Below are 27874 nucleotides of genomic sequence, written 5' to 3' on the forward strand. Positions count from 1 at the left end.
CGTGTTATCTAGAAGAAGAATTAAACCATGCTTTCTTTAGTAGCTGAATAAATTTAAAACATTCATCTCTATTTTTACTCGACAATGTCTTTTTTTGGCCATACAGTAACTTCAATGCTATAATCGATAGTTCAGTACAGACAATACGTATACTACATCACTGTTACCATTAAAACTATTAAATAAGTAAAATTACAAAATCAAATAGCATTCAATAGATCTGAAAAAACGGCCAATTACTAGCTTTAGTTTAAAAAATGCATTTTTAACACAAAAAGAAATAGAAGCAGCATAAACACATTTCTTCTTAAATTATCTGATTCATTGATGCAATTTGAGTCATAGCCTTAAACCATTTTTATTTATAATAATTTTAATAAAGTGTTAAATCCTAACAGTATACGTTCAGTTTGTACTCTATGTAGATGATTTCTGTTGAATAGATGATCCCATTTTTTAGGCGAAAGAATACTGTATACAAACAAATATCTCATTGATTTATTTCATCAGCGCCAATATGCTGTATGACAGGGTATTATTAAAATAAATATCTTCCCAATTGAATTAAATACTCGTATATATAGCACTCAAAGCAGTAATAAATGCTAACACTCTGCACTGATTGTAAAGTCTAGAGCGTTTCTGATTTCGTAGAATAGTTATAAAGTACAACCGTAAGAATATTAGTCATCCATTAAAGCACACAATCATCAATTGATTGTACCCGCAAAATATAACTTATCTACTGTAGATCATAAGCATACGCTAAAGTAGGCAGTATGACAGCAAACATTTTTACAAGTTAATTTCTCCAACTATGCGTAAGAACACAGAAAAACTCACTGATGCAATAAAGCATATTACATTATCCGTAACATTTCTAATTTAATGGGAAGAATAGTAGAATTTTGCTTCATGAGTTAATGTAATGAATTCATTACATTGATCATTTATTACTAATCTAATTTTAAATGCTATAGGTTTTATTATCCTAAACAAAATTACGGTTGATGCAAAAATAAGTTAAGGCGATTAATGGCACGCCCAACTTGATCTACTCGCAAGGTATGCTTCGCTGTCATTATTATCTCTCATTTTATGAAGAGAATAGTAAAATTTGGCTACGCAAGTTTATTTAATGTGTTAACACGAATTAATTATTATTAGTCTAAATTAAAATGCAAAAGTCTCTACCATCCAAGATGAAATTGTCCCTTAATACGAGAAATATCTAAAGACCTATATACGCCCAACTTGATCTACCTGCAAGGTGTGCCTTGCTCTCTTTAACATCTCTGATTTTATGACAAGAACTGTAGAAATTTTACTACAGAAATTTCTTGAATGACCTTCTCATTAGTCTAATTTAAAAAAATTCGCATAAAATCCGATACGCTTCACTTTCCTAGTATGAAATTGTTGTTTGATGGGAAAAAGTTAAACGTGATAACGTGCAAAACTTGATTAACTCTTACTCTTGTTTGTAGTTTAAGTTATTACGGATAAACTAAACAATTGTCTAATTCAGTAATTAATCATTATCTCTGCAACAGTATACAGTCATGTACTATCACGATCTGGTCTACATGAGAACTTACCACTTACGATATCTTTAAAGATGATCATCGTTAATGGAAGGATTGAGAAGACTTTGATTCGAAATCGCGGGTAAAATCGACGCTGTCGCGTGGAAAGAATTTCTGAAAATTAAACTTTACAGAGGTATACATGCGTTAAAAAGACTATGGTAAATGATGACAATTGCAATTAGTAACCATAAAAGTAAACATGGTGAACCCTGATGTTTGGAAAAACTATCGAAATCACATACAATAAAATCTCTCAAGGGATAGATTTGTACAATACACATCATGAAGCTAAAAGTCTAAAATCTTATTGCCTCTGGCCGATAGCCTTAAGTACGTGATTTGCTATTCACGAAATTAAATTTCAATTGAGTCAAGTAATTAAACATATTAGTATACAATGGTGAGTATAGAAGTGACTATGTAACAATAATTAAAGAGCAGCTAGTTGGCTTACTGAGTTAGTCAGTCAGTGAATCGGCAGACTACTGAGCGAATTGCTCAAAAAGTAAGTTTTTACTAGAGCAGTAATCTGTGAAATATTAAAAAGCCTACATTCTGTAACTCGTTCGAGTATTTATAAAAGAACTTGTCGGAGTTTCATAGCTCTAGGCTAATTTTCGATATACCAAGCAAGATTAGAGTAAACATCGACAGCTAATTATAAAATGTAACCATAGTAAAATGCAATACATAAGAAAATAATTCAAGTTACAAATGATAAACGCTCTCAGCGGGTAGATTTGTACAATTCTGTTATTTCTAAAGAGTAATAAGCTCTCGATCTCAATGAATCGGCCTAGCCACGGCCAGATTTATTGTTTAGCAGTAATTACTCCATCCTAAAGTAATGCCACACAAAACGTACTAGTGCGTCGAGGGTTCCTTGAATACAATTGAATTAACAGAAATATATAACCACTTCTATAAATCAGGTACAATATAGTTTTACATTCATTTAAAATTACACCCAGTCAAACAGATAAGAACCAGTTGTCCAATCAAAATATGACAATTCATGAAAATGTAACAAACAAGATTTCTTCAAGCCCTAGCCTTTTTCTTTAAATTGCTGTTACTTATTATGATTTAAGATTTTCAAGTAACTGTTATAAATCAACAATAGCAAAGCCAATCATTTTATCTAGGATAAGTATTAGATGTTACGATGTGCTATTAACAAGCGATGTTATATATTCTCATAATTAATTTATACAGCAGACATAACGTAAACAGCTTAGCTAAGATGCAGTATAATAATCCATTTTGCAAGCATATAAAAATACTGTAAAAAGCAATTAGCAGTATGTTATAGTCGTCACAATTATACATCAAATGTTAAGAGTCTAAAATCTTATTGCTCTGGCTAGTAGCCTTAAATACGTGAATTGCGGTTCACACAATGAATAAAAGTTCAGTTGAGTCAACTAATTGAACACATCGGTACGCAATGTTATCTAAGCAAAGAAGCGACTAACTAACAACAGTAAGGAAGCAGTTAGTTAGCTTACTGAGTTAGTCAGTTAGTGAATTGTTTGCCTACGATACTGAACAAATTGTTTAGAAAGTAAGTTTTACCAGTATAGGAATCTGTGAAATAAAAGTAATATATTTTATATCGCGTTTGAGTATTTATCGGAGAAATAACCGAAGTGTCGTTGCTCTTGGTCTATTTTCCGATATACAAAGCAAGATTTTACAGAATAATGACAATTAATCGTAAACCTAAAAGAGTAAAACCCATGCATAGAAAATATTTTTGTAATTATATACAATAAAGACTCAGCGGGTAGACTTGCACAAAATACATCCTGAAGTTATTGCCTTAGGCTTATAGCCTCAAATGCTGTTACGTTTCTAGTAACATAGGATAGTACACCTGGGTCTAAGGATAAATTATACTTTATTTAATCAGCCTTGGCATGCTAACACTTATGTTAACCGAAAATCCCCCGCAACTCAGCGTTACCGCTGTATTTATACCTTTACCTAGGCGCGTACAATGTATCACAATAGCTGATACCGAGGTACATCTGTACCGTACACTACAACATTTCAGTTTTGCTAATGCTACTGTACCTGTACGTAACAAATGCGCAAATCGCAGTTCATGAAATAAGTAAAAGTGCAATTGAGTCAACTAATTAAATATCAGTATGCAATAATAACCAAAAAAAGAAGCGACTAACTAACAACAGTAAGGAAGCAGTTAGTTAGCTTAGTGAGTTTGTCAGAAAGAGAATTAGTTGACTACGGTACTGAGCAAATTGTTTATTAACACCTATAATATTCATTTAATAATCAATATCTATCCATTAGCAACTAATGGTAAATAAAATCAATACAGTATCACGGACATCACTCCGTGACACTTCCATATCAATTGATTTGAATATTACTTTCCGTCTAGCTGGTTGATTAAAATATCTTACCGTCCCAACCATAATTTTAAACTGATTTTACGCCCTCAACAGGACCATTTAAAATCGTTTTTAGAATATAAGGTAATGGGTTAAAGGGCTATTGTAATTTAAAATCTTAAACCGCTTTCAATTATTTGCTCACTTCACTGATCATAAGTTCGACGACGAATTAATAGTTAAATGCATAGAAGAATATTTCTAGTAATTAGACTTGTTGTTTAGAAGTGGCGCATAACTCTAATTTAAGCTTAGCAATTCAACAGTATTTTATTTTCAAGTTATGAACGTTAGTTTAGATGATAAAGTGCTCAATATCGGAAAGGTATAGACTATTGATTAAAATTATATCTACTAGCATATTGCTATGATAAGTTACGGCAAAATAATCTATTGACGATTGATAAATAAATGGATGCATAGGAGCATTGAACTTCGGTGGGCAAGAAGAATGTTTTTTAGCCCAAAATGTCTCCATAAATTGTGCCCTACTATAGCTTTATCATATTTTTCCTTACAGAACAAAGTTTATGCTACTATTTGCACGCATGTTACAATGAATTAAAGATAGATGTTCTTCCAGTACTATCAAAGATATGTAAATAAGCAAACATTAAGTGTAGGATTTACCGATACGCTACATTCTAATTTGCTATATTTAATATCATGACAACTTATAATTTAAGTGTTGGTATCACATATTAATTAATAAGGATCATTAGTTTGGCTGTATAATTATGAAGAGCAATCTGCCTGAATCTAAGAATCTGACTTGCCTTTAATAGTACCAGAAAAATCTTGGTAAGCAGCGTAAGTTTAAAGCCATTCTATTTTACTAAAATTACGAAATTTGCGAAACAATCTTGTTACAGATCTATATTATTGGAGACTTTGATATCAAATTCATGGCTAGAGCAAGATGATAACTACTATTGAACTCTTTGTTTTCTCTCCAATCTTAGTATGTAGCATGCTTTGTATAGACATGAAATTATACCGATAGTGAACATTGTAAGTGCAACCGTTAACGATTAACTTTTGCATACCTGTCGTAACATAGATTTATAACATAATTTATCTTGGAATCTATTTACATTCCGTTATCTATAACATTTTACATATTTTTAATAAATAACTGCATAGTTTTATAATATTATCTATAAGCTGATATATAATTAATGTTTTTATCGATTCACTATAAATTGACTGTCTTTTTATAAAGTTTGGGTTCAGTTATGTCTAAGAGACGCTGATAGTGCTACTGTTCCTACTGACGATAGGAGATCGTCAGTATGTACTGTCGTACTTTAAGTTAATGTCCGGGAGAAAAAACTTGATAGTAGATTCGTAGTATGATTTTCTATAATAGTTTGACTTTTTTATGTTACAAATTTCGATTTGTAACTGCAATTCAAAAGATCGTATAGGTTCTTAAATTTAAATTTAATAAATAAATATTATGGAAAATGTTTTCTATTTTGCTACTTCTACTACCTGTTGCAATATATTTAATTTTCAAAATTAACATATTTTATCATTTTTTCGCATAATATTTTATATAATTGTTACAAATCTCCTTTGTTACTAGAAAACGGGTCTTAAACACTATCTTCACTAGTACTCGTGTTCCCAACTAACTTAGGGACCTATCGTAGTTGAACTAACTCTCGACTAAACAAATAAGCTACTAATGAGTAATAGGTTTAAATTCTTCACTTTATTTTCGTTAATCTTAGTCGTAAAATGTACTACAGAAAAACGTAAGAATATTCTTAGCAATAATAGTCAAAAGATCCTGCAAGTGACTAACTGTAATTGAGCAGCTAGGCTAGTGCTCGGGTTTTATAGTCTCGGCCAACGCCGATGGTGCACTTGTGAATATTCTTGACAAAGCGACTTACACTGTACAGCATACATATCCTAGTATAGGAGCTCAGTTTGAAGAAGTTAACATAGATCAGTATAAGTCAACGCTAGTTAACATTAAATGAATTAATGAGCCAACTAGAGCCTCAAGGCTCTGCAAAGTAATTGCACCTTACACTTAAGGTGTTATTAATTAACGTTTACTGACTAAGCGTGTTAGCTACAAGCAGAGAAAATGAACTGTTTGAAGCCGTTTGTTAATATAATAAAGAATTTTGCAGGTGTAAAAGTGTGTATAATTTCAGTTTTGTAATTCACTTCATGAATGTGAATACATACAAAGCTGGCATCGTTAACGTTGCAGAATGTTCTACTAGTCATGTATCTATTTATGTCATATTTTATGCACTACCAGTTAGACGTTCAATTGCTACTTACAAAACTATTAATATTGAAGAAACACAGGTAGAATAGGGTTCAAATATCAACGACTGCTTCATTTAGTTACGCTTGATTTGTGTAAATTCAAGTGTTATATAGTTTTTAAAAATTATCGTAATGGAATAGATTTATATAAATATAATACAATTATCAGTAAAATAATAGAATGATTTTTCTATTACCGACAAAAATATTTATTTGAAATTATTTATAATTCTTGAAGTTATTATTGAGTCTGTAGATTGTAAGTATCTTAAGCAGTGATTTATTAGTCATCGTAATTGAATTACTTGTAATATAACATGTAATCTTTTTTAGGTATAGTGTGAATACATGCAGTGGAAACAAGATCCGACATATCGATACTTAGGTTATAAAGCTGTAACCCTAACCTTTTCTGAGTAGATGTTATTCCGTTGAGATGGTATATCCTAGATTTAGCGTTAGATTCTCGAACATACAGTATATGCCCTTGAATATGTTTATGCCGGCTACTACTATCGTAAGCAATAGAAAGAGTTGCGTTCCGTTGATTGTTGCTACCTGCTCGAGTCTTGCCACCTTTACAGTTATAGTTTATCAGATACAATGTGACTGTATATTACATTTTAGACATGTTAAGCTATGATGATAGAATTAGTAATCTTACAATGACAATAAACTAGGTTTCTATCTTCAATCTATGTTGATTTATTGAATCTTAGCTTAAAGTAGAAAGCTATAGCTTGTGGTAGAATATCATTTTGCTAAGAAAGAAATCCTTCAGTTCTTCATTTTTAGATATCCAACCAACCTATTTATATCGAAATTGTTTATCTTGATGAAGCTTCCGTAATACCGCCAAAAATTTAATACGTCGCTTTGTGCGCAAATTTAAATTTCCTTAAGAATCGAAATGTTCTCAAATATAAACACTATTAGCCCCTTAATACATTTATATTCACAAACGTTGCTTATTCTATTTTAATTAATCTTGAATGTAAAGTACATAAATTTCGTTAATATAGTATTATTTCAACCAACATTCTCAGAGTCAGCGAAAGAGTAATGTTAATGGGATGTTTAACTTGGTAACAATTGCAGATTAGATTGACTTTGTCGGTAATACTGAAGAAAACACAAAAAAGTATACGTGCAACATAAGTGAAGTTAATTGCGATCTAGCAATCAAAATTTCAAGATCTGGTACAGTAAGTAGTGGGACTTTGTTAGTATTAACTCATTCCTAAATAAATGGTCTACATTTAATCCAAATGGCATGCTACTAAATCGGATTGATGATACCATGAAAGGCTGACAAAAACCAGAATGTTCGTTAATACTTTTAGGCGTAATTTCAGTAACCTGATTGACACAGTAGAAGACAACTAGACTGAGTACGGTATCTGGTCTAAAATAATTTTTTATCTTAAAATCGGTTAGTAGTCAAGTTAAGGGTACATTTTAAGAAGGATATCCCGGAAAATAAATAACTTGTGATAGCATGCTCAAAAGAGTCTTTCTATGCGTCAAAGCTCGGCCATTGGCTACTAGGTGCATCTAATGATGAATGGCTCAGCATTACTTGTACTTGATGCAATGCGATTTATAAAGTATCAAAGGAAAGTTGTAACATGTATAAGGAAAAATCTCCTTTTTATTGAAAACCCTCAGCCTGTTGGATAGCAGATAGGGTTGCGTTGTAATTAACGTAGTGACTACCATAGAATACGTATTTGTGTTACAATATCTATATGACGAAATACAAATTAACATAATAACGTCTATCTCGAATAATATCAACACGACAGCTAATTTTAAGGCATACCGGCTATTAACAGCAATTCTATTTTCAGTTCCAATCAATTTATTTTACTATACCAAACTCAAATATTTATTATCGGGTTAATTACGCTTAAGAAATTATATCTACGGTCACGGTCGGTAGATCCTTTCTTCCACTACCAGGTTAAGGCGCATAAGTCGCGATCGCAATTTAGTCTATTATTAAACCAAAGTCATAGGCCTGATGTTTATTCCTGCATGAAGTATGGAGTAGACAGTATGTGTCGATATCAACAGATTAATTTTCCCGTTAATTTAAGGCAATCATGAAAACAATATTAAACAATGCTGTAAAATATAAATAAAATATCCGTAAGGGTATCGTACATTTGAAAAATGTACGAGATCAATATTGAATTGTTTAGGTGTAACAGGTCATACCAAAGAATATTATTTTTAAGGGTAAACTTTAAGTTCATGCCTTAAACCGTTGCTTTATTGAAGACGCGATTTACAAATGTGTTGGGCATATTTAGACAGTAAACTTACTAGTTTATCTACTTGCTAACAATCATAGATCGAGTTTATATTGATCACTTTTACTCGCTATTAGCTCATGCTTATGTCCTATAAAAGGAGTCCACAGAATTCACTATATGAACATGGTAATAAAAATGAAATAAAAATGAAAAAAAATAAATAAAAATGCATTATGCATGACCTCAAGCGATAGTGTGAATGTTGCAGCTGTTACGGTAAAGGATTGATGACTGTGTTTTTAGAACTGCTAGTATATATTCCCTATAGTCGATATTACCAAAAGAGATCAGATTATACTAGAAGCTGTGAAGATTTCTTGTAAAATTTTGACAAATTCTACATTTTTCATCTGATGCTTGTAAACGTACCACATATAAGTTGAATAAAATATATTAACGGAGTACTTTACAAAGGATACTGCAGTTAAGTCCTTTTCTTTAGACTCATACTTCCAAAAATTTACTATAGATTATTCATGACAACGCTAATTAATAACATTTACATATTAATATTATTTATTGTATATAGCTAGGCTTTCAATTAACTCCTTACAAGCTAACAAACGAATATCAATTATGTCATTTAATTCATCACTCGATATTTATGCATACTTACATCTTGAAAAAAAAGAAATCGAGCAAAATTGAGGCAGTATTTCTACAAGGCCGTATAACTGCGGTGAATAAACATACACATTAGGCAAACTCGTAATGAGATACTTTTCCTTGCGATAAATAACAGTTTATAAGATAACGAATAACGCCGACATTCTATCGTAATACAAAGCAGTTGCAACTTTCTAGATACTCACTTGTACTACCTAAAATTCTAGCTGCAATATTTGCACACGTAGCTTGTGTAAGTTATAGTTTAATTTTAAATGGAGTACATGTATATTTTAATGCAAAGCAATCGTAAATTTGCTGTATCTTGGTCAGACTACCTAAAATTTTAGATCTATGTAGGAAAACTAGATTATATTGAGGCCCCAAGTAAATAAGATAACAGATTAGTGGTGTTCGGTATACCCTATTATGTGTTAGGGGCCTCGCAGACAATTATCCATTGATAGAGGTAAAATATCATTGGTCAGCGTGGTGTAGTAATTAATAGTATCTAGCTTTGCCAGGAAATGATGGAATTATACTGTATGATATTCTGGGATTCGCGTTAAAATTGTCCCCTTTACTAAGAACTCTTACAAGCACAGATATACATTTTTGAGGTCTAGTTATACTAATTTATATTCAAAGTTGACGACAATAAGCTGAGACACGATATCTTTTGTATAAAACTTAGTTATTCATATTTAGCAACTTTCCTTGATAAAATGTATCACTGGCTGTTACGGCACTACATTGCCTAAATTATAGAGTTTGAGAAAGTATTATTGCTGACAGTGTTTCTGTGTTATAATAGGCGTTATAGTAGCAGTAATTCATTCTTACTAAATCTTTCGGCAGATTAGGGTAGTAATCTGTAGAAGAACTCAAAGTAAGTGCTTTGCGTACGACTAGTAAACTTGTCATGAAGTAGTCCTTGACATCGGCATATTTCTAATTTCTGTAGTACTTCTGCCAGCATACTCACATTACGCTTGATAAACTCCTGAAGTATCTTATTAGAAGAATTTTAGCAGTTTGTCTATGTCACGGTGCGAACCATCGTGAAGAGTAAATGACTAAATTTAGTGTTTAACATTTATATATGGAGATCACTAATAATGACTTACAGTAAGAACTACAGTAGTTATTATTTTGTTACAGTGAATTATGCTGTCTTGTAGTAGTAGTTCTCATAAGGTAACTAATATTAATTGATAATAGTGTTATATCTTGTAAAGCTTGTGATGAATATCCTGAAGATATTCAATTATAGATAATACTATAAATAATTCTGTGTGTGGACATACTGTATCCTAATTATCTAGAATCGTTCTGTACAAGTCTAAAATTATGAATAATGTATTTATTAATTTAGCTATCCGATATGAGCTAAATTTCATGAACTGTTATGACTCATACGTGATAGCTACTGCCAAAGGGTATTTAAGCTTGGCAGATAGTTAAATAAAAGAAGAATTTTATAGTTGTTTTAACGTAGAAGCAAAGGCGTCTAAATTCTTGTGAGGTAGTTAAGGGACACTGAATCCCGGATTTGTTTTACGTTATCTTTGTCGCGAAGTTGGTTTGTGACAGTCTATTATTCTAGTTCTGTAATAAATTATATTTATTCATGTGATTCTATATAGATGCAGTAATTGACTATTGTAAAGTAGTTAAATATGAAGATTCTACTGAGTGAGTTCTCGTTCAAACGTTTAAAGCGGTTGTTACAATAAAGTATTTAAGATAAGAGTATATTACAGAAAGATCTTATTATGTATCATTGAGAGTTAGCTGTTGTATTTCTTACTATTCGTTTTTGCTCCTAAGTGTAACAATTTCGATTTGCAACATGGATATAATCATGTTTGTATTAGTGGAAGTAGATACGGGGTAGATGGATCTCTGGGAATACATACTGTACTAGCAATATTGCTTTTATGAGTTAAAAAATGTTAAATTTGCAGCCTGCCATAAGATAGTGAAAGATTGAAACTTTGACGGTATTATTCTAATTGGGTCAAGTCCTAATGTTGACATCCTCGCATATGAAGTAAAACACCTAAGTAACAAAGCGTCACAATAGCCATAGAAAATAGGTTTGCAGGCAAGTTAGCAATCATTACTACCTTAATTTTATAATACAAAAACTGCCCAGTTCTTAAGCAATAAATAAATTTTTATTAAGTAATCAATCTAGTTAAGACAGCACAAAAATTCCCTGATTAGGATATTTGATAAGTATATCGCAGTTTAAGGATACTAATAGATTCAGATCAAAGACGTTTACATTGTTTGAAATTCTAAGGCAATATAATTCATCGAGGCTGTAGTATAATTAGTCTACAAACTCACTATATGATTATAGTAAGTTACTCATATCTAAAAATCCTCGTTTTGTCTTCATGGCGACGTGATATCTTATAAGAGATAATTGTAATATTATATATGAGTGAAAGTGTATTATTCATTCTAGTATCTCATGACAAAAAAATAATATTGAAGAATACTGGTTATGTTGAATTTTATATCTAGAAATTGTCATTTGTCTATATAGCTAGATAATACCATATAATAAACGATTTTAATATTGTATACAATTGAAAATGTATCATTCATTTCTGAGTCTCATGACAAAAAATAATAATTTTGAAAAGTACTAGTTATATTTTACTTGGCACAAAATTTGTAGCTATTTGTAATGAGCTAGTATTTAGAAGTTAACTTTGTTCTTATCCAAACTAATGGCAACTGTTAAGTGGAGTATGCAGGCAAAGTTTTAATGCCTATAGCGCTGTTGCTGATGGTAACTGTTATTGCACACAGATGCGGATGAAATATTTATTTGATTTTTATCATAGGAATTTAACCGTGAAGTATATTGCAAATTCTATCAAATAACATAATGACTACTATACAGACGAACTTCATTAAGGTCTGTAGAATAATATACATTTGAATTAACAATTTTACATTTTCCATTAACGATTAGAGCGATATAAATTTAATGATGACAATAATTGCTACAGTTTAAATTGAGTTTATTCGACGCAAGAGCAGCTGAAATCGATTTTTTTAACTAAAAATTTCTTAATTACGTAGAAAATATGAACTATAAAAGATTTTCTCTTTACAAACAGTGTACAGTTAAGTCGTTTTCTTTATTAAACGTATGAGGCATGACAGAGGTTTGAATAATTAGCCAATGCTAAGAAATTTTGCTAATTACTTAAATAGCCTTCAATATTGCTATAAAATAATACAATTATAGAGACAGATTTCAACCACATACAAAATAGAATTGTTTGTTTGCTCTATTAATCAATTTTCCTTTAGGACTTTATTACTAATCCCAAATTTAAATTTATCCGCTTCAGTAGTAAGTTTCTGCCATGCTCAAATATTTTAACTTTATTAAAATTTTTGAAATCATCAATGTGGATTCATTTTCTTTTTAATGATATCTATTAGACACTGATCTGAAGAATGATTCTATATATAAGACTACTAGAATGAATATTTTCTATTACAAGGTACAAGTTATTGATACTTGAATATTCATAACAACTTCAATGAAAGCTTAGAGAATAGATAAGGATAAAACTAGACACAGCTGGTAATAGATTGAAATAAATAACCTTAAAGGTATAAAAATAGTTCACTTCACGACTACATAATAGCCTCAGAATGGATAAAAGTTTTTGTATAGGTAACAAAGAAAATCTAGTTATAAAGGTTATGATTATTTCGTGTAGCCTGCATAAATTACGAAAACAGGCATAACCATCTTTCGCTTTTTAAATATTTCAGTAATTCGCTCGTTCTTTCAATGATCTTAAACTTCGTTTAGCTCTGTAAAATACTCCGATAAACTGAATGGCAAGTAATCAGTCTGATCTAAATTTGGCATTAAAAAATTTATCCTTTCCTTTAATTTATGTCCGCATTACAATCGCTACGGCAGGTATTATAAGCTTTATTAGTTTATTCGCCAACCTATTTCTTGTTTATGTCGTTATAAAAAATAAAGACATGAGAACAGCATCGTATTTTGGACTAGTAAATTTGGGCATTTCCAATATTTTTATGGCAATAATATATCCAATAACGTCCATTATTATTTACTTAGCCTATTTCGCCTTGATAGATGTAAGTGTGGGTGTTAATGTGGCTTGTGGTTTTTGTGTACCGGCGGTTGTTTCATGTGTTATCGTTGCTAATGGATCTTTGGCATTTATTGCTGTGGAAAGGTGTTGTATGATAACTAAATCAATCACAAGAAGTAGTTACATATCACAACCTAAGGCTATTCTAACTTTATCTGCTATTTGGGTAATTGCCATCTTGCCAAATTGGCCTCGTGCAATACTAACTATTGATGAGACTTCTCTAGAAACTTGGTGCTTGCTGTACACAAATTCGATCGCAACGCGGACATCTTTGCTCACGTTCAGTAGTGTGGCAATTATCTTACTTTTGATAATCGTATTAATTTGTCATATTCTAATCAGTAAGCGATTAAAGATTCATCAGAAAACTATTAAATCATGGAATCGTATATCAGTGAGAGCTATCAATACTAATGAAATTAGAACTACTTCAATACTACGAATTGACTACTCTCTGGCCTTGCTGCGCAAAGTAACTATTTTGCAGTTTATTTTTGATTTGCTGTGGCTGCTAAGTATTTACGGAACGGTACTAGGTCATGCGGCAAGATTTAATTCCAACTTTGTTGGATTGATGTACAATCTGCAATATTTCGCTGTTATATTGGCAGGACTACAAAGTCCTATTGCACATTTTATCGCTATAGAAAGGTTTAGAATAGAGTTCATGCGATGTTGTAAATTTTAGGGAAGTGCTATTAATGGCGATGAATTTTAAAGCAAATTGTATGTCAGGATTTAGATTAAAATTACAGTTGCTGTTTGATTAATATAATTCATTATAACATAATATAATGCAGAAAAATTTATAAGGTATAGTGTGAAAATAATTTCTGTAAATAAATATTGAAATAAAGACTTGGGAGTAAAAGTGTCAAACTCTTATTGCGCATCACTCGTCATAATCAAACCAGCTATTTAATACTTTCTCATGCTTAGGGGAATTCATCCGATACGTCGTTAATAAAGCCAAAATTTTTCGCTCTTTTTAATTCTGCAATGCATTAATTTATTTGCTGAAAAGAGCATTTCAATAATTGCAGGTTTGTAGTACTTGATAAATAGTAACATTGTATTTATGACAAGATAAGTTTAAAAGATTGAATGGATCTATTCGAAGCAGCATAAAGAATTAAAAGACTTCTACGTCCGTTAACCGCAGCATATTACCCAATTGTCACTTAGAATAAGCTACTTTTAATGATTACATCAGATAGTTTCAATTTCACTTTGACAAATTTTTCACTTAATATTTAAAATATTAACGAAAGAGCACTATTTACGAATGTCTCACGATATTAAATCCATGCTATTTCATATAGCAATATACACGACATGCCTAAAATACTGACTTATAAAACGTTCGCTATAGTCTATTTATTATGTTTACGAAATTTACGACCTTTTCCATGGATCAATCAAGTAAATATAGACCTTAAAATAGTAAAGCCATGATATCTATTTCCTTTTGTATAGTACAAATGTAAATAAACTGGCATATAATCCCTTGGCTAATTTAAAGCCGTAATTAAATCAAATCAAATATTTAAATTATATTAAGGCTATTATTAATAGCAATTATTTCTAACATTGAGCATGGCAAAATATAAGCATGAGGTAAGAACTAACATATGATTTCGCACATTTTATTAAATGATACCAATTTGTTATACAAATTTTCTCATGTAATTAACGAATCAAACCACGGATTATGCCAATTGCCTAACTACAAGCTATTATGTAATTATTTACATATACCATAATTAGTTTGAGTAGTAATTCATACTGCTTTGATAAAATTTTTATTACGGTGCTTTCTATCATAAATTAAATCTACGATATATACTATGAGTTCCCGAATTAATCGGCTATTATACTATTTTGACACAATTTTATGTAATAAAAATGCTTATAAAGTGTGTGTCTAGACTTTCCGGACACCTCTCTACTGCATGGCGACTTCTAAACTGTCCAACAACGTATTACTATACAGTTTTAAGGCGCATGCACATAATAGTAATGTTGTAATTGAATATAGTTAACTTTATATATGAATAACTAAATATACTGAATTTAATTCAATAGGGAAAATTAATAAAATACAGAAATAGAAATTATAATTAATTACAATTCGCACCTTATGTGCACGTATAAAACAATTAATTGAGGACAAAAAAATTGCGCAGGTGCAAATCCTAAGATCAATAGATACTACTCTGCACCAGGACAGGATTAAAATTATATTAGAATCTAGTAAATATTGCTTGCTTTTAATTCAACTTACAATTGGACAAGAAACATATCTTATTCAGAACTCTCAACATTAGATGCAAGAAAGTTTATTGATTGTAGATGAAAAGTACGATGTCAGGGACTAGCATAGTCTTTAGATATAAGTAATAATTTATTATATTGTAAAAATCAATAATAATATATTATTTTTATTGATATTAAAAAAATTTAGTGTTCGTGCGTGAATGATATACTGTCTGTATGGCAAAGTTCTTTCAATGGTCTTTTGTGCATTGGCGCTATTTCTATACGAACTAGCTTTCATTGATTAGTTTTTTCTGTAACATGGTGCTATTTTTGTTTCTTAATTGACTTAGTATTTAATATTGGTACAAATACGAAAGACCACCAGTTGAAATCGCTCATTAAAAGCACTCAATCAAAGTCAGTTTCACCTGTAGGTTCCAATCATCATTGATTTGATTCCAGATGCCTCTTGAAGCTCATCTTCATCGAATTGTTTTAAAATATAAAGCTGAATTATTGGACTATTTACCAGGCCGGATATTCTATTCGTGCTTACAACATAAAGATCCAGTATTAAGCTACTTGTGGATTGAAATTGATCGATCAAAAAGCAATGCCGACACTGGAAAGTCCGCTATAACACAAAATAAAAAAATTCTCGATTCTATTTACAATCAGACTCTAAGTGTTAACGAAATATTAATTAACAAATTGCTCGATGGAACTGAGGATCATTTTGTTCTATTCTATAAAACTTTGCAAGTACAAAATCATTCTATGTTAATCGCTCTTGGAGAGAAGTTAGAAGCCGAAGCAAAATCTTATTCAACCAAAATTGCTGGCATAATGAACAATCACATTGTTCCAACAAAGCAAGGTAAAACGCGTATCTATAAAATGATTTTAAAACCAATTTTCTTATTAGATAGGTCTCAAATCATTTGCCTTATGATTCTGTGAAATAGTTGCTTATTAGAATGATAATTAATCAAGAAATATTCAGAGTTAGCTTTACAGAATCATTTAAATTAATATTATAATTAAGGGTTGGTGATTCATGCACACGGTTGATATTTTCTCACAATTTCAGTTCTGAAAATAAAGTAGTTATGGTATCTGATCACAAGACCAACTATTGAGACTAGAGTCTTTGTCTTATTGTATTTCCCTCAATTTCCGCTGTAAATATTTTTATTGAATTTAATATAAAAAAATTAGGGGAATTGTATGATCATTTTTATTTACTAAGGTAAGGTGCTTTATTGAATGCAAAAATATCGATCTAAATTATACTCCTGTTACATTAGTCAGGCGATATGACTTAGAAATAGCTTCTTTATATTAGAGTTTTTACTTATATGTATTCTAGAAAATCTGTCCATTCAAATTAAAATTGGGATTTGAAGGTTATGATTGCTATCACTCAATACTATTGAAATCCGTTAGCCTATGACAAGAATGAGTTATTTTCTTGCGATTATAGTTTAAAAAAGTCATTACTTAATCTGATTAAAGATGTGTTTATCTGCAGACAAATTTACGGCACAAAAATCTACATGATTACATGGAAACACTACTCTTATTCGTTTCGTATCAAATTTTAATGATGGTTATTGTAGTTTAATAGTTTAAATTTGCGTGATTTCTCATTTTTTAAATATTCCAAATTTATGCATCTCAGAAATTGATAATATTTATCTGCCGTTACTTTAGACGTTACATCTGCTGTGTTCCTGCTATATTTAGTAGTTTGATATAGAATGTTGGTATTATTAGATAAATTAAATACTGTGCACCCATACCGTACGAAAAAAGCTTTTTTCGAACATCAATTTTATATGCAACTTTGGAATTTGCAAGAGTAGAACAATGTTAATACAAGCTGTATAAAAGTAGCTTTTTTGCAACATAGTAAGATATTTATTATTTGCTATTACAACTACAAGATGAATAATAATTGTTGCTCTGAAAATATCAGAACTATATTCACTTAGTTACAGATCTAGAATTCGCTTGCATTCGCAACATAATTGTTACGATAAATTATTAAAAATGTTTACGCCGTCAATATCAATTTCTAGTTTTTCTAAAAGTGATATGATGCAAAACGGATGATAGCGTGATACATTGCGGTGCACACTTGATGCTATTGTGGGGAGAAGGGTTAACCCTTCAAACGCATCAGGTGCATATATTAAATTAAATTGATTAAGTTTAAAATAAATAATGATCAAGCGAGATTACGTGTTTATCGGCATTTGCAGTAAAACTGCCGAACATTCTTGCGATCGTTTTTTCTTTATTACGTATCGGAGTGAATTTTTACTGTATTCCATGATTTATAAACCAATATCTGATCAATTAGTTATCTTCTCTCGGTTGAAATGGCTTTCATAATGCTGTTCCGATCTAATATTAGAAAGCTACTATTTTCATAATAAATGCTAAGGTTATAATCTGTTTCTTGTTAATAGTTATTATTAAGAATCTTTGAAATATTCATTGTTGTTTCTTTCAAAGTTAATCAATGCGGTACGGTAAATTGCTATTTCCATAACAATATCTGAAGCATTTTTTATTTTTCTTTTAAACATAAATAACATACTATTTAAAAATCGTTTATAGCTAGCAAAATTAAGTTATCTTGCATTGAATCAATATGATAATTCTAATACAATAGCGATAAGATTTACTCTGCAGTGTTATAAAATATCAATATATACTGGTAACGAGAGCCCATTAGCCGTATTTAAATTTAAAATTTAATTTATTTTAATTACGACTTTAACTTTATAACTACTAACTGCTTCAGTTACAGCTGTTCCAAATGTACTTATATCATATCAAAATTTTGTATACTATACTGGCATAATTCTTCTACTAGTAACGTTATAGCTATCAAAGTAGTATCTTTAAAAGTAATAGCACATTATGTCTTCTACATTAATAATTTTAATTAGTAGCATCACTTCATTATCTACACAATTCTCAAGTGTACTTCCATTTCCGTTACTTATAATTCTTGATTATCTTATGGCAAGTAAAATGAGTACATTCAAATAATATCCAATAATAAGGCAATGATAATCTAAGTTAATAATTGATAATGCTCGTACTCCAAATTTTGCTGTAATGCCTTCCAAATAATCCTAATATTAGTATATAGCTCTAGCATATAATTTCTAAATCAATTTTCATACTCGTACTGTTAGCGTACTAGCCCAAACCCATGCTTTCAGAATACTTGGGAAATCGCAATAACAACTGCATTACGGTACTCTATTCCTACCATTACTGGTGTAATTATAGCATAGAATAGGTTTCTAGATTTTACTGTAATTATTTGGAGGTATCCTTGTAATGTGTTTTATTTGCCTTGAGGTTTTACTCCGGCGTAACTCTTCTATGAATTTAGTATTTAAACCATCGATTGACAAATTTTAATGGAAAATTAATTTCTGCAGACACGCATTATCATACTAACTGAATTTAATGCTTTAACTATTCAATTTTATTACCTTAATATTGTCAGGATTAATCGTTTCTCTTCCAAATCAAACAGTAAGGAAAATCAAAAATAGTAAATCGAATGGGCAAACTAAAGCAGCATCGCAAATCATCAAATTAGGTAGTGTTACGAGCACTTGCCCATCCTAATCATTCTTTCAATAACTAAAATTAATTCGTTTATATAACATCTAATACTTGGTAAATGTAACTCTAATTAGTTTAGTCTTTAACTTGTTTCTTAATAAATATAACATCAAGCTCACGTAAAGAAATATAACTTCTTAAAAATAGTTGTTCAAGACCGCTATACACATACAGCTAAAGGCAAATCAAAACTTAATGTAAAGACGGCAGTGAATGCAGATAGTTATTCGCCTGCTGCCAAAAGTGAAATTATGGCGGGTTGGTATAATAAAATATCCAAACATATAGATAATTTAATGACACTAATCAATAACTTTCAAGTATCATTTTTTCTATCGCCACAGACATCATTACGTTAAGAGTACATTGTGAAATTTTTCATGCCGCAAATAATTGTTCCTCACGAGTTTAAGACGGAAAAATCGGCGTTTTGTTGGTATTGCAGCAAGGACTTATTTCCTTAAAATCTTTTTCAGGTTTGATGGCAAATAAAGCTTACTCTAAAATTCCTTCCCAAGCTGATAGAAGTAACAAAATGCAAGGTAGCAATAGGAAGTATATGCCTATGGCAATACCAAGATGTAATGGTAATCTTAAGATAGATTTAGAAGCTGACAGCTTTTCTTCTGAATTAACTTATGGTATCCTTAGTATCTAACAAATATCTTTAAAAGTGTATCTTTTTGAATTATATTTTTCAATAATTAGAGATTGATTCGAGTTCAACAAGTAACAGAAACTGTGGTTACAATTGCAGAAAATCAATCTCGCCCGGCAGCACTCTAGCTGCAACAGGACCGGATACCGATAGACTTATGTATCACAATCCATCTCTGAAAGCTCATGATTCTAGGCGCTTAGGCAGATAAAAATTTTAAATGAATTGAAATTCATTTGATTTTTTTGCTGGGTAATATTTAAATTAGCCGATAACAATTCATTCTGTTTGATATTAGCGGATGGTAAAGTGATGGAAACGTTCCCTGTTCGTTTTTCTGTCTTGCCTCATAGGCAAGTTAACGGCAGATATCCGAATTGCAATCAAAAATTTGTTTTAAGAGATTCAAGATTATTAGGTAAAAGCTACATCGCATTTTAAAGCCAAACATAGCGATGCACCATTTACTTACCTCGGAGTATTAATTTAGGTTCATATAGTCAAGGGGATAGGAAAGCAGCAACACCGAGGTCCAGTTGCTCCGCCGCTTCTCGAGGTAATACTAGGATGATACACTATCCTAGACACGTTAGACCATCAGACTCATCAGGTAAGTTTTAATTGTCAAATATTTATATCAACGCCTTATATAGTTTCATATATGCTAAAACTTGCAAATTCTATTGCTTTTCTAGCTATATCTCTATCAGCTGATAGAAGGGTCGTGCCAAATCCTAAAAATCTTAATACTACATCCTTGGTGAACAAAGGGTTGAGTAACAACAATAGACAGTTCGACTTTCCCAAAAAATCTAATACTTCGGGTAGAATCAATTCATCGTTTCAAATGAGCTGTAGAAATCACATATATGTTTAATTAAGTATACCTTACGAGCCTCTGTCATGTTAATTATAATTTTTAAAAATCAATCTTAACATCAGATGAAAGAATAAATTATCACAAGCGTGGACTTCAAAGAGAAATAATGCCTAGAGGTTAATTAATAAACTATTAGCTACAGATTCATAGACGACCGTGATTTTGCTAACCGATATCTGCGCTAATTTCTACTCACTGGATGATGCTTTGCTAGATCCAAGGCTAAAAGCCAAGAGCAGTACTTATGCAGACTATAATAGTATTCGTCCTCAAAGTTGTCCGACCAAAATGGTAACCAGCTCTGCAAATGTTATGGCTTGTAATAATTTGTCTGTTTCTCAATTAACTACGGAGTTGAAGTCTACAGGTAGGTTTCGCCTCTTTTGCAGAATTTAGTCGGAACCGCATTGCATCTATTTTGATTTTATCGCATGAATTAAATTAAGAACCTGTAACTAAGCTTATTCTGAATTTTGAATAATTTATAAACACAAATTTTAACATACGATAGTAGATGGGCGTAATAGAAGTGAAAGTATAGCTTACCGTAATGTTCGAACACGAAATGTACCTACAGGTAAGACTGAAATTTATAAAGTAATCCATTTTCTTTATTAACGCAAAAACATGGCTTTGAGGAATTCCTTAGAGATGTCATTAGTTTAATAATTAATAAAATTCTAAAATATTTGATCCGACAGCATTGTCTTTCGCTAATAAAAACATAATTTTACTGATTATTTTAGATCCTCGCATTGCCTTAGGCTACACATCAAGTAATTCCGTTCATCCCAAAAATACATCAGACTCTAGTAATCCATTCACTGCCAAAAGCGGTAGTTTGATTATCGGTGTTGTTGAGTTGAGATGTCATTGCTAGAAACTTAAAGTGAATTAATGAGAGTTCACCTTTTATATTATTTGTCTGAGAATTCTAAATTAAAAAATTGCATCTTTACTGTAATGAATTGTGTATGATTGATTTTATTTACAAGCTGCAGCAGGCAATAATTCCGCTCATCTTGCTAAAACTACAAATACACAAGTTAGCAATATTCAGCCAACCTCTAGATCGAAGCTATGCAGTAAGATGAAGCAGCATTATACCTAATTACATTCTCTATCCGTGAACTTGATCTTAAATTTACGTCTGTTGATATTTAAGGCAACGATGAAAAGTATAAATTACCGAATTTAACTAAGGTACAGTTTGACGCTGCAGTTCATGATGATCAAGTGGGAGATCAGAATCAAGAGCCTAAAAAAGAGATTCCAACTAAACTCTCAGGTAATCATTTATTAATAAATGATATTTTTCAGTTAACTATTGTAACTAGTTAATTGAATATGGCATCTCTTCTAGATGAAGAGGACTGTTTATATATAAAGACAGTAAATCTGGGAATTAATAATAAAATATTTACTGGCAGTCATCATCAAAGTCATAGCACAAAGCTTCATGAATCGACAGGTAAGCTATTATCAATTGCAAGGATCAATTATTTTGATTACAGCTATCAAGGGATTGCAAAAATTAAACGATTAAAGGTATCGTAGACCTCTAATTATACTGTATTTAAAATTTATTCATTTATACCATACTATAATCATAGAAGGAAATATCAAAATATTGTTTTACGTTATTAATAATTAATTGGAAATATTACCAATGCCAATTAATGTAAATGGGTAATTCAAACTAAAAGTGAACGATAGTAAATCGAAATATACTCTAATCAATAATATTGGATTTAAAATATAATTAAACAGTGAATAGCAGTTGGCTAAATTAGTACTAATGTTACCTCGATTTGTGTCCTGAAAAATCAAATTTAATCTTAAGTGTATATCTATCTTTACTGTATTCAGGTTATATGGGTTATCAAAGAGAAGATATTAATAATAATAAAACACGCATACCCTTTATTAACGATGAAGACTCCATGAGCTTTAATCGTAACTCTAGTAGTCGACAATATAGGAATGATTTGCGATCGGCAAGTATAGGTAATGTATGACGCTATAATCACAGTTATGGTATGCTTTCGGTTTGTTATTTAAGCCCATTTGTTTCGATTTGAATTCATATGTAGCAAAGGCAAACCAAGAATGTAACCAAATCAAAGTCGATGCACTATCTGCTAAATCCTCTGAAAGTAAACTACTTCAACGGCGTTCAGAAATTAGTCCAATTTCATATTTAATCATATATCAATAAGATATTTATAACGCTACTTTCCTTCAAATCTTACTTAGCCGATGTGACTCAAGATTGTAACGACAGAGCAGCCAGTAAGCTATCTTCTGAAAATACGCCAATCTTGGCTGAGAATGATAAAATATCTGATATTCATCATAGTGGTATGACCTGTATGATATTAAATAAAATAGAATTAGGCGTTACCAAATTTGCTTTTCCTCAATTTCAATCGATAAATAGCGAATGAAACAGATCATGAAAATCGATTAACCTCAGACCAGCAATCATTGAATAGTAAACTCTCATCGGTGTCGGAAAATAACCAATCAAATCTACAGCTCAGAGGTATAACATAGATTATTATCAATATTGGAGTTCTTAATAAATCATACTGATCATTTCAATAATTGATTGTATCACTTTTTCGCTTATTTTCTAATGTACATGTGCTAATTTAGATCTCTGCTTTGCAAAAGCGGAAATATGTAGTGAAATTACTAATCCTATCGTATCAGGTAGTAACTTCTCTGAGATCTGAAATTAGAATTATATCCCTTGGCAGTAATGAAAATAGCTCTACAAGATTATTTGATGATTGATTACTTTATCGAATCAGATATCGCACTTATTCAACAATTAGGGTTTCACATCATCTTAATTGCCAGTCTAAGAAAATATAAGATTAAATACTAATGCTTAGTACTGTAAATTAATAAAGCCGGCTAAATATAGTAGTCTATATTTTAAAATGTGTAATACCCTACGGACTGAATTAGGAAGCAACAAATCTGAATTGAAAATCGATACTTTGGATAATAAGCAGGAAAATAATTCGGGTAAGAATTTATGAATCCTCTAAGAGTAGATCCATTCATTAATTAAGACTCTGCCACAAAATGATTTCTAAAGGAGACAAGAATTTACGGAAAAAAGTGATTTTACCACTAAAGCAGCTGCGTTTTGGTGATAAAGGAGATAATTCAAGTCAGTTTCTAATTATCTCCTAAGAGCTATACTTTTTTTTGCCTGATTTATGGAACTATGGAGTTTATTTGTATTTCAGTTCACAGCGATTGCCAAATACTCCAAAATGTAGACAAGTCTTACAGATCTGAGCATCAGTCTCAAAATTCCTTGTCAATTATCAAATGTTCAGGTAGCTACGATCAAGACTCTACAAATAATGAAGTCGAAATACAGCAAGATAGAGATGACGGAACTTCTTCACTTACTGGTATATTCTTATGTATCAAAATGGATCAGTCCTGCAATTATATAACTGGATGCAATGAAAACATTTATCTTTTCTTAATAGTTCCAAGTTCAAACGACCAGGGTGAAAACATAACTAGTGAGCCATCTCGTCCGGTGTTCGAAAAATCGGAGCTTTCAGATGCAGCTGCAATAGGTAGATATCGAGTTATTTAATATTTTCGACAAATGTCTACCTTTTACTGATTTATAAAATCACGAATTTACTTGGAATGGAGTCTTGACAACGTAGCAAATTCACACACACTGTATAGTACTGTGTTTATGGAATAATGGATTTAGTTGAAATTCCCCCGATAATTTTACATTTCGTTGTAATAACTACTATATATCATAGATCAGAAGATTTTTAATGCGAAACAAATTGAAATTGTGTAATTGTAACCTACATGTATGATGTCCTACTCATTTTAAGCAAAAAGCTAATTAACTTACCGGTAACTTTTAAATAATAATACAGAGGGTATGGAGGAAAAACTTGAAAAGGAGGGCCAAGTATTAGGTAAATAATCGACGAAATTAATACCCTGGTATAATAAAGTCTTATCCGTTCTTTCCTGATTTCCTTGTAATTGGCTATTTTAAACTTTAATAAATCCTTTAGGAATTACGAATACGTCGGAAAAGTCTGTAATCCTGGAGGATAGGCTAGAAATTTCAGGTAATGCACAGCAGTCGGTAGCATTCGTTTCTTACTGTATATGCTTATTAATTTTTTATTATATCGATTAATATAAACAAAAAAATATCAACTACTCTATATTATTAGATAATACTATAATGGATGCAGTTCGGAGTGAAATGGGCAAATCTGATAATTCTTTCAAGGCTGAAAATAAATTAGGGGTTACAGGTAATGTTTAAGCAATTGCCGGTGCAAATATAACTTTAGTAATTTTGCCATAATTAAGGTATAGAAATTTTTGTCTATGTGATAGTAGAAAATGAATCTCAAGAATATTTAGCTAGAAAAACTGATATCACAAGCCTTTAGTAAATCTAGTTATCTAATTAATGATTTACAAAATTGTGCTAGTTACTATCACAATGATTTACGAAATTGTTAATTTCATTAAATTTAAAGTGATTACTAACTAATTTATCGGTTTAATGTTGACAATTAATTTTGAATGTTAGAAGAAGAGAATCATGATCAGCATATAGACAATAAAAAAGTTCAAAGCGAAGGTAATAAGTGAAGAAAATCATGGTAACGAACCGTTGTTAGACAAAATAAGAGCGGAATATTCTCCTATGATTATATTTATTGATCTAATCCTATTGATTTAACGATGGAATAAGAGTCTGAAGACAGATTCTAGATATTAAAAATATTTAATATCCTAGTGGTAAACTAAATGTTATTGTAATTATTTCATTGAGCCCAACGTAACTTAACGACGATACTTTCATAAATACAGGTATAGATCAGATAGAGATGCGAACATCCAACAATTCTTGTGATGCTTATCATGGACCAAACATTACAGGTTATACCCTGATTATTATCGTTTTATTCGCTTTTGGATAATTTCTTCACTATCAAAATATCTTATGCCTCTTTGAATTATAAAAAATGAATTTCAAGAGTCTGGTCTCAGGGAAAAGAATAACGAAGAATTTAAATTAACAGATGAATTTGGATGCTCAGGTACAGTACAGTACGATTATATGTACATGAATTCCGAGCATACAACCACTTTTTAACTTAAAATATACTAACGTTAACATTAAAACAGAAAGTGAAATGGATGTTGTGAATGCAAAGGGTACTCAAAGTAAAGGAATCTCAAAATTGTATGAGATCTTGCTAAATTTCAATTTAATTTAGCGTTATTACTCTGCTTTATTTCTAGAAATAACGCAAGAGAACAGCCGCGCTGGTAAAATGAACAGATATGTTCTAGGAAAGGGTAAATTAGATCAAAAGTGTTTTCTTTCAAAATGAAATCTACTAGTCTCAGTACACCATGCTAAAAGACATCTAGCTTATATTAAAGTTTAAATTACGGGAATTATTTTACGGTAATTCTAAGATACGATACCTGATGGTAGTGAAACCAGCAGAAAAGATTTACTTAGCATAAGGCAAGATAACTCAAGGAAAAAGACATATTCTGGTAGGTCCTATCAGGCATTTCAGAGCAAAACAAAGTGGTATGGTATTACTTTTAATATTTAATTAGAATCTAATATAACTACTGTAGAGCCCTAAAATATAACGGTATCGCAAAAGATACGATCATGGAAGTTTATAAGCTGTTCGATCTTCAGATTAGGAAATAAGCTTTAGCAACATTATTTACTACTAGGTCTTCAGATTAGCAAATAAGTTATGGCTACGATAATTACGATTAGATCTTTGAATAAGTAAAAAGTTTTAGCTATATTAGTTGAATTGAAAGCTTTCATTACCATCAGATATCAAGTATATCTGAAATCGGGCTCATTGATAATGTAGCCTTCTGCTATAACAATAGTAGGGCATGAAGATCGTATTACCAGTACAATATTAGAAGAGAAAAGAATAGAAATAGAAACTTCTACCGAAACTGTCATTAATGATATTAAAATTATCAGTAAGTTGTGTTAGAATATACGTTCGCATGCTCAAAGTCAATTATAAAACATACTGCTTCTAACAAACTAGAGAAAGAACCTGAAGATTTAAATTCAAAATTTACGAAAAACGAAAGCTTAAGAATAGAATTAAATATAAATAATTCTACATCTTCTAGTAAGTCGAAAACAAATATGACTGTAAGCATAACTAAAAATCACAGCATCTTCCTGCCAGCGAATAAAATTTGTATAAATTTATTCTTAAATATTCTGAATTATTCTTAAAATCAGCTGCGAGTAACGAACTTGAGCTTAAAATTAGCAATAAACCTAAATGGAATGGTAATTAGCTCAAATAATGCACAAGTTTGCCCTAAGATTCCGTTGAAAAGAATCACTTCTCATATAATTCTAGATTTTTGTTCAAATAATCAAACCTTTTCCAAATTAGATAAGCATGAACGAGATGACATTATTGAATCTGGAAATAACAGTATAATAGGACAGATTTATAATAATATTTCAATTGATGTTAAATATTTGAAGTTAGAATGCTATACCGTATGCAAAATATTGATATAATTTTAAATAACGGCTTCATATTTTTTATAACCCATAATATCAGAACTAGTGATTAAGTCATTCATCATTTAGCCCGTAGTGGGTGATGTTACCAAATTTTCATCTTACTTCACGTAGTAGATAAAATTTCTAATGGATCTCTAGCATTTAGCTTGTTTTATCGATTTAATACAGAACAAAAGTATGCTTCACCAACTGCAAATGCACAAAAATTACCTAAACAAGAAGAAAATTTATACGAAAGACAGAGTGATCGCGATGAATCCCCAATACATCCAAATATCGCAAATTCTGGTGAAGTCTTAGAATTTAATGATGTGCATATGCTCAAAAAATTAATTCATATGTTTGTCAACTCTATTTGATATTTAGATATTCAATATACCAATATGAAATGTCCTGCATTAGGTAAAAAT

The 27874-nt window shown here is 30.8% G+C and overlaps 2 protein-coding genes across 2 annotated transcripts; both read left to right on the top strand.

Annotated features, from left to right (window-relative positions):
* Positions 1-16112: 16112 nt before the first annotated feature.
* Positions 16113-20839, top strand: TRIADDRAFT_52887 (uncharacterized protein; the record flags this gene model as incomplete). Its single annotated transcript, XM_002109116.1, has 7 exons — positions 16113-16527; positions 19183-19278; positions 19419-19562; positions 19781-19846; positions 20231-20380; positions 20453-20572; positions 20658-20839. 7 exons carry the CDS (start codon positions 16113-16115, stop codon positions 20837-20839), a joined length of 1173 nt encoding a protein of 390 aa, XP_002109152.1.
* A 291-nt stretch (positions 20840-21130) lies between these two features.
* Positions 21131-27823, top strand: TRIADDRAFT_52888 (uncharacterized protein; the record flags this gene model as incomplete). Its single annotated transcript, XM_002109117.1, has 23 exons — positions 21131-21209; positions 21354-21419; positions 21589-21678; positions 21838-21927; positions 22008-22130; positions 22206-22313; positions 22712-22849; positions 23099-23203; positions 23501-23557; positions 23819-23878; positions 23952-24026; positions 24199-24450; positions 24775-24816; positions 24919-24975; positions 25084-25167; positions 25452-25502; positions 25736-25804; positions 25903-25965; positions 26171-26227; positions 26798-26893; positions 26965-27051; positions 27168-27218; positions 27633-27823. The coding sequence occupies 23 exons, from the start codon at positions 21131-21133 to the stop codon at positions 27821-27823; spliced, it is 2091 nt and encodes a 696-aa protein (XP_002109153.1).
* Between the last annotated feature and the right edge of the window lie 51 nt (positions 27824-27874).

Source organism: Trichoplax adhaerens, genomic scaffold (assembly GCF_000150275.1).
Source record: "Trichoplax adhaerens TRIADscaffold_2 genomic scaffold, whole genome shotgun sequence".
NCBI lineage: Eukaryota > Metazoa > Placozoa > Uniplacotomia > Trichoplacea > Trichoplacidae > Trichoplax > Trichoplax adhaerens.